Source organism: Mobula hypostoma, chromosome 12, assembly GCF_963921235.1.
Source record: "Mobula hypostoma chromosome 12, sMobHyp1.1, whole genome shotgun sequence".
Taxonomy (NCBI): domain Eukaryota; kingdom Metazoa; phylum Chordata; class Chondrichthyes; order Myliobatiformes; family Myliobatidae; genus Mobula; species Mobula hypostoma.
The window spans coordinates 69,401,065-69,416,946 of NC_086108.1; the positions used below are offsets into that span (position 1 = coordinate 69,401,065).

General features: G+C 42.1%; 1 protein-coding gene across 2 annotated transcripts in view; it reads right to left on the minus strand.

The window, feature by feature from the left end:
- ttc39a (tetratricopeptide repeat domain 39A) overlaps window positions 1-15,882 on the minus strand; it is a 138,177-nt gene that overhangs the window by 68,981 nt on the left and 53,314 nt on the right. For both annotated transcript variants that reach the window (XR_010019921.1, XM_063064336.1), the window contains exons 8-12: window positions 15,059-15,124; window positions 12,721-12,829; window positions 8,583-8,650; window positions 8,421-8,480; window positions 1,553-1,714 (exon numbers count right to left, since the gene is read on the minus strand). Coding sequence is in view for 1 of the 2 variants with exons in the window: in XM_063064336.1 (XP_062920406.1) it covers window positions 1,553-1,714; window positions 8,421-8,480; window positions 8,583-8,650; window positions 12,721-12,829; window positions 15,059-15,124 (465 nt within the window). In the remaining variant the exon portion in view is untranslated. The remainder of the gene's footprint in view (window positions 1-1,552; window positions 1,715-8,420; window positions 8,481-8,582; window positions 8,651-12,720; window positions 12,830-15,058; window positions 15,125-15,882) is intronic.

Consider the following 15,882-nt stretch of genomic DNA (forward strand, 5'->3'; position numbering starts at 1 on the left):
CATAAACAATCATTCACTCCAGAACGCACACTGTCTTCCAAAATGCACAGCAGTAATTTGCCTAGGCTGCTCTTATAGCACCTCACTAATTTATGACTGGAACCAGATGGACAAGGCAAGGCAGTAGAGGTGTAAAGGAACTAAAAAGAGGTGGTGTTCCCAAGTCAGATTTGGAAACGTATCCCATTCCTGTATCATTGTTGAAGCTAATCTTGTTCAAGTGCGTGATGGGAGTATCTCGTCAGATGGTTGGTGATGGCAGCAAGGGATGGCCAATGAATGCTGGCCTTACCAGCAATGCCTTCACTCCATAAATAAAAGGAAAACATTGACAGATTGAAATTGATTAATTACAATTCCTTTTGGAGTTATTAGCAACTTGACAGGCAAATGACAAACAAGAACGAGTAAAAGCAATGTTTTAAGCTGTATTGCTAAAATGAATAAAAATTAAAACTCAGCCTATGAATCAGTGGCAGTCCTGTGAAGTTTGTCCCCTCAATATGTGGAAATCAGAAAATGGTACAAACTTTAAACACAAATTCTGAAATAAAAATGGAAAATTCTGGAAACATTCAGCAGGACAGGCAAATGCTGGCAGAGCTATTGCTGCAAGTTGATAATTAGTAAACTGAAATATAAACATCAGTGTGCTAAGAGTCCCGGTCTTTATTTTTTTTTATTCCACCTCTAGAGCAAATTTGCTTCATGATTTATGGATATTATGCAATTTCCCAAACAATATACTTCAATGCCAGTGCTCCAAGGCAGATTCCACTGGCTGAGCAGCACAAGTTCTGACAGTGGGTCAAGGAATGCTGTGCTCTGCTGGCACGATAGCTCACGGCTAATCAGCAATGGCCTACACACTGACAGCAGGAGTCTAAAGAATGGTGCAAGTTCATTTACTAAGGCAGCGTGGTCGGCTTACCATTGCCAATGTCAGTCTTGAGCAGTTTTTGGTGTGAGCTCGAGGAAATTTGGAAAGGCATTGGCTTCCTTGCTGGATTAATAGATCATTGCAAATGTCATTTTACAGATTATTTTATTCAAAATTCTCTCTGCACTGATAATGCTAAACAAAATTAGGATTTGTCACTGGAACCCATGAAAAGGCAAAACCTTTTCTCATAAAACATAGAACAGTACAGTACAGGAACAGACCCTTTGGCCCATAACATTGTTCCAAACCAATTAATTAGTAATCAAATGGCTAATTTAACTAATCTCTTCTAATTACAAAATGTCCATATCCTTCCCTTTTCCTCACATTCATGTGCCTATCTTCCCTACCACTGACTTAAGACTCACCGGTCTACAGTTCCCAGGATTATCCTTGCTTCCCTTCTCGAAAAACGAAACAACATTAGCTACTCGCCAGTCCTCCGGGCTGGCGAGCTAAGTTCTAGATGCAACATTTGAACCCAAGCCACAACAGTGTTGTATACGCCAAAGCACAAATGTCAAAGTCTGCCCAGTGTCTGAGGGAGCATGCAGATTAATAGGAAAGACTTGATTTCCCAAGCAATACCTCATCTAAAGCTATTCTCACCTTAGACCACGAATTTTCTTTACTCAGTAGATCAGCATAGAAATAGGCCATTTTCCACTGGCGCTTGAAAGTAAAACACCACATCAGCTCCCAGTAGCACATGTGATGAAACTGCTTCCAGTGTTGCTGGGCCTCACAACACTCCTCAAAGCGTGAAATAGCCTGAAGAACAAAGGAGAAAGTAAATAAATCAAAATGGTTAACTTCCATTTTCAGTAAGGCTTTGTACATTATACTTCTTTGAAGTACTATTCCACTCCAATCTGTCAGGACAGCTTATTTCATTTGGTTCAAAATTGATAGCTGCTTTTTAAAGAGCCTGGATGTAAATTTGGTAACTAGGGAGAAAGAAAAGCACATAGTTTATACTTAACTAGCTTTTTCTTATTCTGGGAGAAGTTTGTCAGGAGTAGGGAGGATGTGGGATATCATTATTTTAGGTTGCTTTCAGTCACCAAAGGGAAATATATATGTAACCAAGAGCAGCAGTGATTCAAATGAACAGACTACGCAAAGCAAAATGGATGTAGAAATAGCTCCACACAATTTTTTGTCAGTTTGTCACCCTAACACTGTTAGTGAAACTTGCATAAAGGTTGGAGCTTCACAGAGCAGTGTTGTTAATTTTCTGTGTGTAACACATTCCCCATTGATATGTTGCAAGTTAAATGCGTCACAGCAGGTGAATTACTTTCAGAGAGGACTCCCACAGGCGGAGAGGGTCAGTAACTTTAAATTTCTGGGTGTCACTATCTCAGAGGACCAGTCCTGGACCCATCATATAAATATAATTGCAAAGAAAGCACAACAGCAACTCTACTTCCTCAGGAGTCTGTGGAGATTCAGCATGTCATCGAAACTCTTGGCAAACTTCTATGGGTGTGCAGTGGAAAGTGTGCTGACTGGCTGCATTACAGCCTGGTAATGGGACACCAATGCCTTTGAGCGGAAAATCCTACAAAAGATAGTGGATTCGGCCCAGTACATCGCGGGTAAAGCCCTCCCAACCATTGAGCACATCTACATCAAATGTTGTCATAGAAAAGCAGCATCCATCATCAAGGATCCTCACCACCCAGGCCATGCTCTTTCCTTGCTGCTGCCAGCAGGTAGAAGGTACAACTGCCTCAGGACTCGCACCACCAGGTTCAAGAACAGTTACTACCCCTCAACCCTCGGTCTCTTGAACAAAAGAGGATAACTACACCTATTCTGTTTCTGCTGTTCTCACAGTCGATGATCTCACCTCAAGGGCTCTTTATCTTGTTATTTCACGCTCTCATTATTTATTGCTACTTACTTATATCTACGTTTGTACAGTTTGTTGTTCATTGATCCTGTTTACCATTACTGTTCTGTAGATTTGCTAAGTATACCCGCAGGAAAGAGAACCTCAGGGTTGTATGTGGTGACATGTATGTACTCTGATGATATATTTTACTATGAACTTTGAGATCAAAGTGTCAGAGTGCAGTAAGCAACAGCTCCATCTACTGGACACAGTCACCAGTGGTTCAATGGATTCTGCAGTGATGGCAGTGCGGTTGGAGAGTGTTCGTGAAGGGGTCAGAGTGGCCCCAACATAAAATCTGCAAAAGAATTGTTTTTTCTGTATGGAGGCCACAGATCATACTGAGAACAACAAATGGAGTATCGCTGTTACACATTTTAATGGTGTGGTTTTAAGCAGATCTTTCAACATCATACAACCTCCTCCAGGTGACCCAGCCGGGGCTGATCAGACCCCAGCTTGTGTCCAGATGGCTAGCTACTTATGACTCCATGGCTCCCCTCTTTTGAGCCACAGCCATCTTGGGGCCCTCTCTGCCGCATCGGTGGTACTGCGGATGGCTCTCCTCTTCCTCTCTCCCTCGATGCCCAAAATGCTGAAGGCTCTAACTAAAGAACGGGCTACGAATCCCCTACAACCAACCTCCACTGGGAGACACCTCGCTCCCCATCCAGCCTGCTGACAGTTGCTGACCAGTCCTGCGTACTTGGAGAGCTTCCTTTCAAAGGCCTCTTCCAAGCTATCTTCCCATGGGACTGTCAGCTCCAGCAGCACCACTTGCAGACTCAGACACTAGGACAATGTCTGGTCGCAGGGTGGTGGCTGCGATATGGTTGGGGAGCTTCCGCTGCCCTTCGAGGTCCACCAACAGTTGCCAGTCCCTTGCAGAGGTCAGGATGTCTGCAGATGTTCTTTTGGTGGGTATTGGCTGCTCCCCAGCTCTGACAAAGGCAATGGTCTGCTTGGAGGGTCGGGACCGCTTCGCCCACTCAACTCCTGCACTGACGGCTTCAGCGATGGTCTTCAGGACCCGATCATGCCTCCACCTGTACCGTCCCTCACCAAGTGCCCTTGCACAGCCGCTGAGGATGTGCTCCAGGGTTCCTCGCTTGGAGCACAGTGGGCACGCAGATGACTCTGCCTTGCCCCATGTGTGCAGGTTTGATGGGCTTGCAAGCACATCGTACACTGCCTGGATGAGAAATTGGATGCGGTGTAGTTCGGCTTTCCAAAGATCAGCCCAGGTCACTTTCCTTTCAACTACATTCTCCCATCTTGTCCAAGTTCCCTGTTGCTTCATTCCCACCGCCTTGCAGGCTCTCATCTCCTCTACTACTGCTCTCACCTCCTCCTGAACTAGACGACGCCTTTCCTTCCCTCTGGTGCCCATTTGGGGAGTTGGAAAGGATCCTAGCCCAGCTCGGCCTTGTGTGACCACTCCCACCAGCCTCCTGTGACGCAGCCTCGCCTCTGCCTCCTGAACAGCTTCCTCTGCCCTCCACTTCCTGCCAGTACTTACTTGGATCCCTGCTCTAGCCACCTTCGGGTCACTTGAGTCCCTATACTGTAGCACTTCTCTGGCTCTTGTTACCTTGAATTCTTCCTCCAAGGATTTGAAGGGCAGTTGCAGTTTGTTGTGGTGTCCATAGAGTGCGATGCTGCTCAGGCTCTTTGGCAGCCCCAGCCATCTCCTGAGGTGGTTGCTAACCCTCCTCTCTAAGGTTTCGACTGTCGAGATCTGAACTGCATCGACGAGGAGGGGCCACAGGATTCTGGGAAGAATGCCATGCTGATATACCCAGGCTTTAAACTTCCCAGGTAGGCCAGACTTGTCCACAGATTTCAGCCAGCCATCCAACTCGGTGCAGGTTGCCTGAATGGATGTTGTGTCCCTTAAAGAGATGTTAAAAACTTTGCTTAAGCTCTTGACTGGCTTTTCTGTGATGGTTGGGATGGCTGTGCCTGCGATGCTGAACCGGAACTTGTTCTCCACTTTCCCTTTCCTCAGCACCTTTGATCTTGATTTGGCAGGTTTGAAACGCATCCGGGCCCACTCCACCAGCTTTTCGAGCCCTTGCAGAATCCTCCGGCAGCCTGGGACTGATTCTGTGGTGACTGTGAGGTCATCCATGAATGCCCCGATAGGTGGTTGCCGTTGAGTGGAATTCATTCTGGGCCCTCTGCGCTCTGGTTCAGCAGACTTAGTGAGCATGTTCATGGCTAGGGAGAAGTGTCAGTGAGATAGTGCACCCTGTGATGATACCGATCTCCACCTTGTGCCAGGTTGACGTAATTGCTCCTGAAGAGACCTTCATCCTGAAGTTGCTGTACTAATCAGCGATAAGGTCTCTGATTCTGCTGGGGACCTGATATTTGGTCAGTGTGAGCTGCACCAGCTTGTGTGGAATGGAGCCATATGCATTTGCCAGGTCGAGCCACAACACTGACAGGTTGCCCTTGTTCTCTCTGGCCTCCCTGATGAGCTGTGTCACCACACCGATGTGCTCCAGACAGCCCGGCATCCCTGAAATGCCACCCTTCTGGACTGATGTATCAATATAGGTGTTCTTTGCTAGGTAGGTGCACAGCCGGTTAGAAACTGCACTGAAGAAGATCTTCGCCTCAACACACAGCAGGGAGATGATGTGAAACTGATCTATCTGGGTGGCATTTTTCTCCTTCGGGATCCACACCCCTTCAGCCACTCTCCACTGTTCTGGGATCTTCCCCCTTCTCCAGAAGATTCTCAGGATCTTCCACAGACGCAGCAGGAGTTTGGGGCAATTCTTGTACACTTTGTACGAGGTGTTGCTTGGTCCTGGAGCCGAGCTTGCCCTTGCTTTGCAGACAACCTCTCTGAGTTCCATTAGTTGCAGCTCTGACATGTCGAACTGCACATCCGGTTCAGGTGGGTCTATTAGGATGTCGCACTCTCCCAACTCCTGATCTCTTTCAGGTTCATTATATATCTTCTTCAGATGTTGGTCTATGTCTTCCTGCGAACAGGTCAGTTTCCCACTGCGCTTCTCCCCCAGCAACTCCTTGGTGAACTTGAAGGGGTTAGCGATAAAGGCAGCACGTTTTCGGGCCCTTTCACGACGCTGCCTCCAATGCCACTCTGCCCAGCGGAGGACCCTGATCTTCTTTCGTAGTATGCACATCAGCTGGGCCAAGCCAATGCGCTCCTCTTCTCCTGCCTCCTTGTATTGGGACTTCAGCGCTTTCATCTCCTGCCTGATGTTGTGGATCCTCAATGCTCTTCAGTTCTTCGAGTAAGATGTTTTGGAGCCTTCCTTCTCCTCTTCTCCGAACCGTTCAGCTGTGATACTGACAATAATTGTTGTCATGGCTTGCAGCTTCCTATCAACCCCTCCCTTCGCCGTTGCCTCCAGAATTTGGTTAACATCTTCATCAAGCTGCTTCCACAGTGAAGTCATGTTAGCTGCAGGCCATTTGATCCGCCTCCTGTTAGACTTCATGTTAGAGGGATTCGTTTGCAACACTTGGAGGTTCCAGGCACTCTGGGGTGACTCCGGGCCTGGCCCCTCCTTCGTCTCACCAGGTTGGACACCTGCGCGTTGTGCTGCTCCTGCTCCCGCCAAACACTTCATCCTTGCTTGGTGGATCTTCAAGCCGCGATCGTTCTTGCAGATTTTGCCACATGCACACTGCTTCCTCATCGTCGTTTGTTCATTGCCTGGGTCTGATGTCGTTGTGTCCATCCGACTGGGGTGCTCATCCTCCCCGCCTCTCAGGCACCCCTGGGGGTATCTTTTCCTTAGATTCACTGTAGCTTTTGTGGGGGTCCTCCTCTCAGAGGACACAGATTGGGTTGCCAGCCCGTTCTGCCCTGGTTGCCGTCTCACCGGGCTGTCACTGTCTCTCCAGTCGTCACCACTCTTTTCGCGGTTGTCACCCAGTCTTTCCTGGTTGTCACTGATTAACTCAGGGTGTAAGCTGTGTACATACATCTACTGATGCTTCTGGACACATCTTCAGTGACGTTCCTGGAATCATCGGGTGTTTCGGGTCTTTCAACATCATACAGCCTCCTCCAAGTGACCCAGCCGTAGTAAATGCTGATTATTCTGTGAATAAATTACTGCTGTTGAGGTTGAACATTACATTGGAAATTTACTCTTAATGGCATCTGGGACGGTGGAGGGGTGTACCAAAATTAAATTGATGAGGAAGGTGAAATTCCCACTGCCAAATGCAAAAATAATTCCTGATATTCAATCAGCAGGACAACACCTTTTATCAGACATTGTGTGACTTTTCTAGCCCAAGGTGGCATAATATCAATTCAACTCCAGGCTGGTGATTCTGCAGGGAACCTCAGAGTTCAGTCTTCCCCAGCTAGTGAAGTGCAGGACCTGCTAAGTGACAGATGCCAGTCCATACCCACTTCTGCTCTATCACTGAACTCAGTGCACAGTCCAGTAGAATGAAGCTGGGAAATCTGCATCTTCTATCCTTCACAGGAGACCTACTGCAGGATCTGTGACCCCATTCATGTGTATGAGGCTTCCTACCATAGAGACTGAATAATGTAAATAAAGTAAAATATATAATTAAATTTGCCTTATTTGTATTTCCTAATCCTTTCCATTATTTCTGTAATATGGTTTTAATTATTTTAATTTTTTAATCTGCTTTTTCTTAAGTTACCTAAACAAGTTAATGGTAAGGCTCCATGGCATAAAAAAGGTCTCTGATTAGCTGTTAAACATTTCTGAACTACTTTTACAAACTGTTATAAAGTGACGTCAGCTCTGGCAGGAGGCAAGGCCTTGCATCACCAGACCAGCTTTTAAATGGGGTGAGCTGAATCCAACATGGTTCACAAAAATGTTCTAATCAAACATGCTGTAGTCACTCCAATGAGAAACTGGCATAAGCACCAGCTGATGGGCCACGAGGCTCGGGACAGACTTTGACTTTGAGTCACTCCAATGTTGCAGAAGAGATGGGCATATAATATGTCTTGCAAATTAGATAAAAATTGTTACACTTACTTGCGTTGCTCAATCTACTTACCAACTTCATTTGTAAACTAATGGTAAGTTCACTCTTTGCAATACAGAAATAGTTGATAGCTACATCTCTTTGAAATAAGTCAGTGTGAATCAGTGTTCCCTCTAATTTGTAATGACCAGTGTGCACAAAAATCTTGCGCTGTGCAATGTTTTGCCCAGGGACAACAACATGTAAACACTGAATTTTTAAGTGGAAGTAACCCTGAAGCTATTTGAAGAATAATAAGCCATTCCGCTTTAAATGGACAGCAGTTCCTTTGCGCTTCACACCCTTCAGAAACCAGAAAAGGAAATTTGATTGTGAATTATACTTAACATGCCAACGAGGTAGAGGGTGACAACCTTTTGTGCGGAGTTTAAAATTCCTTTGTGTCCTAGTAGCAAAAGATGTGGGCGTGCACCTTAGCGGGAACATTGGTGTGAATTCATTAAATTAAAAAATAAAAATCAACATTGCCATCTGGCAATCTGCTCTACCTAACTACTTGGCAGGTAACAGTAGTAAAATTATTTTTTAATCTAACTACTCGCTACTTACTATGTCAATATTGCCTCTGATTTCTTCAATTCTACCTGCAAAGAACAGGAAGATAGCACCCTGCAGGAATAGATGAAGAAAAAGATTGCAGATTTGATAATCATATCAATGCCAAAATAAATATGTTAAAACAACTATTTCTGCTCTCCTCATAATTCCTACCTTTGGATACCGTTTAAGAAAAGGTAACAGTAAACGTTCTGCATCATCAACATCGCCTTCACCGGTGCCTGTTCAGAATTACAAGTTAAATTCATTTAGGGCATTGTATTATATTAACTGCCACGCTGACAGTTTTAAAAAGGTTTCATTTATTTTTCACTTGAAATCTCAGTAATAAAATTAAAAGATTTTACAGACTGATAAATACTCAGTGGCTACTTTAGACCTGTACATAGAACATAGAACAGTACAGCCAAGAACAGGCCATTCGGCCCACAATGTTGTGCCAAACCAAATAAATTAGTAATTAAATGAAAAACTAATCCCTTCTGACTAGATCATATCCCTATACTTCCATTTTCCTCACATTCATGCGCCTATCTAAACATCTCTTTAAAATGTTTCTACCTCTACCACCACCCCAGACAGTGCATTCCAGTCATCCACACTCTCTGTGTAAAAATCTTGTCCCTCACATCTCCTTTGTAATTACACCCTCTCATCTGAAATGCATGCCCTCTGGTATTGACACTTTGGAAAAAAATATTGCCTGCCTATTCTATCTATGCTTCCAATAATCTTATAACCCTCTAATGGATCTCCCCTCAGTCTCCACCACTCCAGAGAAAACTAGTCACGTTTGTACAACCTCTAGTTACAGCACATTCCCTCTAATCCAGGCAACATCCTGGTAAACCTCATTTGCAGTCTCTCAAAACCCTTGATATTCTTCCTATAATGAGGTGACCAGAATTGTGTGCAATACTTCAGCCCAACTACAGTTTTATAAAGCTGCAATATAATTTCCTGATTTATGAACTCAATGCCTCGATTAGTAAAGACAAGCATACCTTATGCCTTCTTAACCACCCCACCATACTGTGTAGCCAGAATCTTGCCCTGAACAGTGTAATACTGTCCCTTTGTATTTGACTTACCAAGGTTCAACCTTTCACATTTGACCAGGTTAAACTCCATCTGCCATTTTTCCACCCATATCAGTAACTGATCTATATCTCATTGTATTTTTTTTTTGCCAGTCTTCTACGCTATCAACAACACCAATCTTTATATCATCCACAAACTTACTAACCCACACATCTACATTTTCTTCAAGGTCACTTGTATACATCGGAAACAGCAGCGATCACAGCACAGATCCCTGCCGAACACCACTAATCATAGAACAACCACTGTTCTCCAGCTGGAATAACCCTCTGACCAGTATCCTCTGTCTTCTATGGGCAAACCATATCTGGGTCCAAGCAGCCATTTCACTATGGATCCCATGCATCCTAATCCACATCTCTACCTTCATTAAAAACCCTCAGCACCTCATCAAAACCTCATTCAAGTTAGTAAGATACAATTTGTCCTTCACAGACCTCCAGATGATGGTGATGTGCTTGGATGCAGTGGCCTCTCTGGGTCCAAATAAAGGTGCAATTTAAGTCTTTTTTTTAAATATCATCACAAGACACCACGGGATATTAAGAACATCAAGTATGGCAGGTCTATCCCATCAGCGTGTTGCTAATAGCGATGGAGCAGGACTTGTTGCATCATGTTGCAGCCTGCTTCAATCTCCCAGGCAAGGACAAGGCCCTCAAGCCTCGGGTCGCCTGATGCAGCTGCTAGCAAAGGAGGTGTCGGAGCCAGCTGCATGCCACTGGATTCCACACCGGTTTGGAGGCTGGCCGGCAGAAGTGGTAGAAGCTGGTTCAATTGGAACATTTAAGGGAAGATTGAACAGATATATGGATGAGACAGATATGGAGGGCATGGTCTGGGTCCAGGTCCAGGTTTATGCAACTAGGCAGAAAACCAGGCCAGCACAAACTAGATGGACCAAAGGGCCTATTTCTGTGCTGTAGTACTCTATAACTCCAGTAGTCCATAAATATTTCAGAGACATTTATAAATAATTACACTGAAGTAAATAATTAAAAGTAATAACCATAACCATAATTAAAAATAGAAATTATTTTAAAAGAGAATTATCTTTCCCTTGATACTCCCAGCACTAAAATCCTTTTTGAAATCAATTGGATCTTGGGTCCAATGCCAGGTCCAAGCAGGCACAGATCAAAGAAGCGAGATACTAGAGGAACCACAGCAAATGAAGCTTTGAAATCTATGATCCGTGCATTCATTTTGTAGGGTGGGGGACATAAATTGCTCAGGGAAATTGCAATACCATAGAGATTTTCAAAGATAATGATAATGAATTCAAATTAAACACACTGGGGTAATCAGCACTTCAGAAAGGATATCACTTCCTGTCAACATGACCTTTCCCAAGTTGAAACAGGTTACACATGATGAAGTATGGAGGACTGTTGTGACTGATGTGGATGTGACACACTTGATTTTCGTGCAATAGTACATCCATTTGGATCTCGATGTTTAAAAGTCTTAATCATTGAAACAACCATAAATGCAGAGATGGCTATAAACATTTGCAATGTGCATAACCCAGCCCAGAGTTGAAAAAACTCCAAGACTGTGTGGAGCATACCTCATTTGAGAGGGTGAGATCAAAAACAATGGCAGAGGAGGAAATCTCAAAATATTTGCCCATCCTCCTAATATTAAATTATCAATATATTTTCATTTAATTTAAATCTTTTTTTTTCCTAATACCTATTAAATTCTTCAAAATTAAGTCAAACAAATTTAACCAAAAATACATGAATCAGTTTGTACTTCTTTATTTTGTCAAAGAAATGATTACCTTGTTTCTTCAGATTAATTTCTCCTCTTAAACTCTGTAGGGCTTTAATCAAAGGATACAGCAAGAAGGTAGGTGTATGGGGTTGAGTGGGCTCCAGGATCAGCCATGATGGAATGGCGGAGCAGATTCAATGGGCTGAATGGCCTAATTCTGCTGCCATGTCTTATGGTCTAAAAAAACCTGCTTGACCTCTGATCTTATACCCCTCTCTGTGGGAATTTGCCAAGTTTCTCTACCTATTCTTGAGAGTAATACTCTCATCTTGAGAGAGCTTACTCAGGATTAAATCTTACTATGGAAAATATACTTTCATTACTAATATTTTAAGAATGGATTATTTCTGCGGACAACAAAACAATTCACAATCAGAATGAGCACATTAAATTCCATGATCAGCAAGAGTCACATAGCTATGCTTCCAAATTCTGTGTCACAAAAGTGTTTTTTGCCAGAAGGAAGATATACAAAATGTTTTCAACAAATACAATAATTTTCTAGGCTCTTATTTTGATATTGGCTATTTCCTATTATCTAGCAGTTACAGCACATTGCAGGTAACATAATGGAAAATTTGAAGAGCCATTTATTTATTTCATTTAATTACATATCTAGTGGAAAGTGATTCCAGTGATCTTAAGACTGCAGTTTTATTTGATTTTGAGATAATGCTTTGCTAAGCACGATGCTTAGATTATTGGTAACCAAATTTCAAGCATCAAATTTAAGGCCTCTAATGACAATACATCATTGTAGTATGCATTGAGTAACTTTTCCAAATTTTATCACAATAATAGGATAAAGTTTAGTTTGTTGGCATTGCTCATGAATTCTCCAACTGCCACCCCTCCCCAACTGCTGCTGTAGTGAAGTATGGAAAAGGAATGGCAAGTGGAAAAAATATATAAGGAGGAATGAATGGAAAATTGTCATGTGAAAGTTGGGACATTCTGGTGCATTTATTAATCATCATATTATTTATTTATGTGAGATGTGGGCATTAGTGACAAGACTAGCATTTGCTACCCATCTCTAAATGCCTTGAAGAGGATGGCAATGAATTACATTGTAGAGTCTTTGTGATGTGAAAGATCTACGGCGTATTTTTTGAAAAGTAATAAACTTAATGAAAAACTGTTTTATATGAACATCGATTTTGTGAGCTATCTGTAGCTACCCATAATTCTTTGTCAAGTTATTTGTCAGCCTACCGCCGAGGCAGCTCAAGAAAATCTGTATTTACTCCATTACAAAATAGTTAAGCACTCCTAACCAAAAAGATATTTGCTCTTTCTCCTTTAATAAAGTCTGTGTGGTAAAACAGACCTGGTCAATTAAACTGAAAATTTGTACTAATCATTAAAACAATGTAGTGTATGTGGCAATCAGGGTAAAAGCAGTACTCACCCAGTACAAAACTCATGAATGTGTGATAACACAGAAGCAACATGGTACAAAGAAGAGCCCGAAAGTTTTCAGTGGATGCTCCTTCCTGCAGTTGTTCCAGACCAAATTCCTAAAGACAGGAGTCTCTTTAGTACAGTTAACATTCTTGCTATTACTTGTGCTACAAGAGCAATTTTTGATAAACTGTATAGAGTATTAAATCTTTAAACAATTTATTTTAAGTTTTTTTTATGATTTCAAAATATACTTTATTCAAAAATAAAATTATATACAATAAACCATTCAATAACTTTCCATCCTTTACATACGTTTCCATTATGGTCTGTACATAGCCATACTTACGGCCACCCACGTGGCACTCCAGTTGTTCACCTTACCACATCATTGTTGTAATTGCAGTTTGCTATATCACATACACCCTCAGCTATCTCTTTGTCTTATCAGTGCTTTTCACAGTTCTTTTGGACTCAGATCCAGTGGGTGTGTCAGATAATCCACAGGAAAGCTAATTTCAGCACCTGGATGTTAATGTAACATTCTGAACCATTCTTCCATTGTATCAAAAGCCGTTCTCAGTTGCAATAGGATTTTACAGGATTTAATCTTTACCTATCTAAGATCACGCCTTGTTACAACTCTGACTGAAGTTCAAATGTATTTCACTCTTTGTAAATAATTTTGAGATGCCCTGAAGTGCTAAGGAAATGCAATTTCTTTTTATCTGAATCTTCTATAATATTATCAAACACAAATGACTGATGATTGTTCAAGATTAGAGCAGTCTTCATTTTTCTTTGTAAAGGATCCCAAAAATCTTAAACACAAGAGATTCTGCAGATGCTAAATTCCTCCAGCGTTTTGTGTTTGATCCCAAAAACCTGTTTGTTGAGCAAACAGAATATATTGCTGTTAATCAGTCCCTTCCCTAGTTAAAATTCACATGCTCATGAAGACGACCCACTGTTGAACTCTCACTAAGATAATTTGTGAAATGTGATAGTTTTTCAACATTCCCATAAACACGAGGGCTGAACAATGAATCACAGTTCACAGGGCAGTGGTGTACAAAGGCACTTTAAAAAAAGGAGACTCGCAGAAATGAGATGGTGCATCACTATGAATTAAATCAAGATCAGCTGACTACAGCAATGAAAATTAAACTGATATGACTTTCATTCAATGCTTAGAAAAGCAGTTTATTGGTTTAATGCAGTGAGTTTGTTCAAACTTATCTATCACAGTGTGAAAATACTCATCAATTCCAATCTCATCCCATATTGAATACCCCCATCCTATCGAGGGTGGATGAATCTTGATGGTACGCCACACCCAGCCATCAGGCAGCAACATGCAGGACAATGACCTAGTCTCAGGCAGCATGTTGAAGGCCCTGTCACGAGAACATCCCTGACAGGGTTTGAAAGTTATACCAGTGCTGGAGCTGTGTATTGCATCAAAGTTATGAAGTGCTTAACTTTTTAAAAGGGGTTCTGACACTCAGAATCTAAAAATTATTAAATTTGTTCTAACTAAACTAAAAACAAAAGGCCAGGAAAGCTACAATAAAACACTCAAAGTTAGTACAGTAACTAACTTACCTTCCATATTCTGAGGGTGCAAATGAATAGGGAGTTCAGTCCAGACTAGAGAGAGAATTCCCCAACAAGATGGTGGGAAAAGCTCAGCGAGCCTAGATGTTATGTTCACTTACTGGGGGACCACACAAGTCTGGAATCTACTCCCATTCTGGTTGTTCCTTCAGGTTTGCCAGCCACAACCAAGAAAACTCAGCACATTGTGACATGGAGATATGCAAGTTAATTGCTTGGTCTTACAATTGGAGATCTGCTGTTATTTAATTTCGTGGCACTCACCCACTCATCAAGATCATGCACAAATGAGTTGATAAAATGTTTTATAAAATCACCATCTATGTTTATAAAGTTTATATATTTTAAATTGTAGTTAGCACTGGTTACAACTTTAAATGTAATTCTTTACCACATGTTATTAGGGTTGGAGGTCTAGCTGGCTGTCAAATATAGCTTGGCATTCATTACTCCAATGAATGTCCAGTGAGATTATCTGCATGGTGTAAACAACACTATGCCCCACAGTAAAAGGTGGACAATCTGTCAGGGAGAATTGCAGGAGATGTGAGAAGGCGTATCAGGTTTGATGGTATCATAATCTAGAGCTGCAGCTGGATGTTAACTTAGCAATCACTCCAGCGATAGCAACCACTGAGTATAGCCATTCAGTCACTAAAACCTGTCACTAACCTTAAAAAGCAGTGTTGCCCTCAAAAAAATACAACTATTATATGCTTTTTTCTTACCTTATTTCCAGAAAATCCAACAAATTTTAAAAGTCGGAGAATCCTTGTTGGCAATAGAGATAACGTCTAGGAAAAGTAAGCACAAAAAAGCAAAAATGGGACTTCTATGTTTGCCATTTAATATTACCTTTTACCAAAAACAAAATATCCCAAGGAATCAGGACAAAGTTAAAGCAGGTAGAAATCCAAAGTTACATTCCAGTTTGGAGGTTTAGTACATGGTCAGAAATTGGCAGCTGGAAGTTTTCTCTTTGGACTTCTCACTGGTTGAAGAAAAGCTGTCCCAAAGACTAAGAAACAGAAAATGGAATGAATCGCAAGTCATCAAATGACTGCATCCCTCCATTACATGGCAGGTGGTGGCAGCAACACAGGCAACAATATAGTAAAAACTCTGATGATGAGCAGTCATACTTAATGATACTGAGAATGTCCAGAAGGGCAAATCTATCTTGAGTTGAAGTTCATTGTTTTGACAAATCGCAGACACAAACCACTTTGGCTCCATTAAATACCCAGATAGCCTACAGCTGGCTGCACATTAAAGATCCATAGCATTCAGGAGAAGCCAGTCAATACACAAGTCCCATAAACATCAGTACGAATAATTACCAATTATTTTGTCAATTTGAGAAAGCTTTCCAGGATAAATCTATGCCTTCAGAGTGGAGAGGAAAATAACACATTTAATTTGGTTGTGCATTAAGTTTAAGGCCATTTGCAAAGAAATTCCATTGGGTCAGCAGTTGCTTTGGTTACGGGCCAAAAACATGAAACCTCAATCGTGACCTGGGCCCCAGACCTGGCTGAGGAAGGCTTTCACA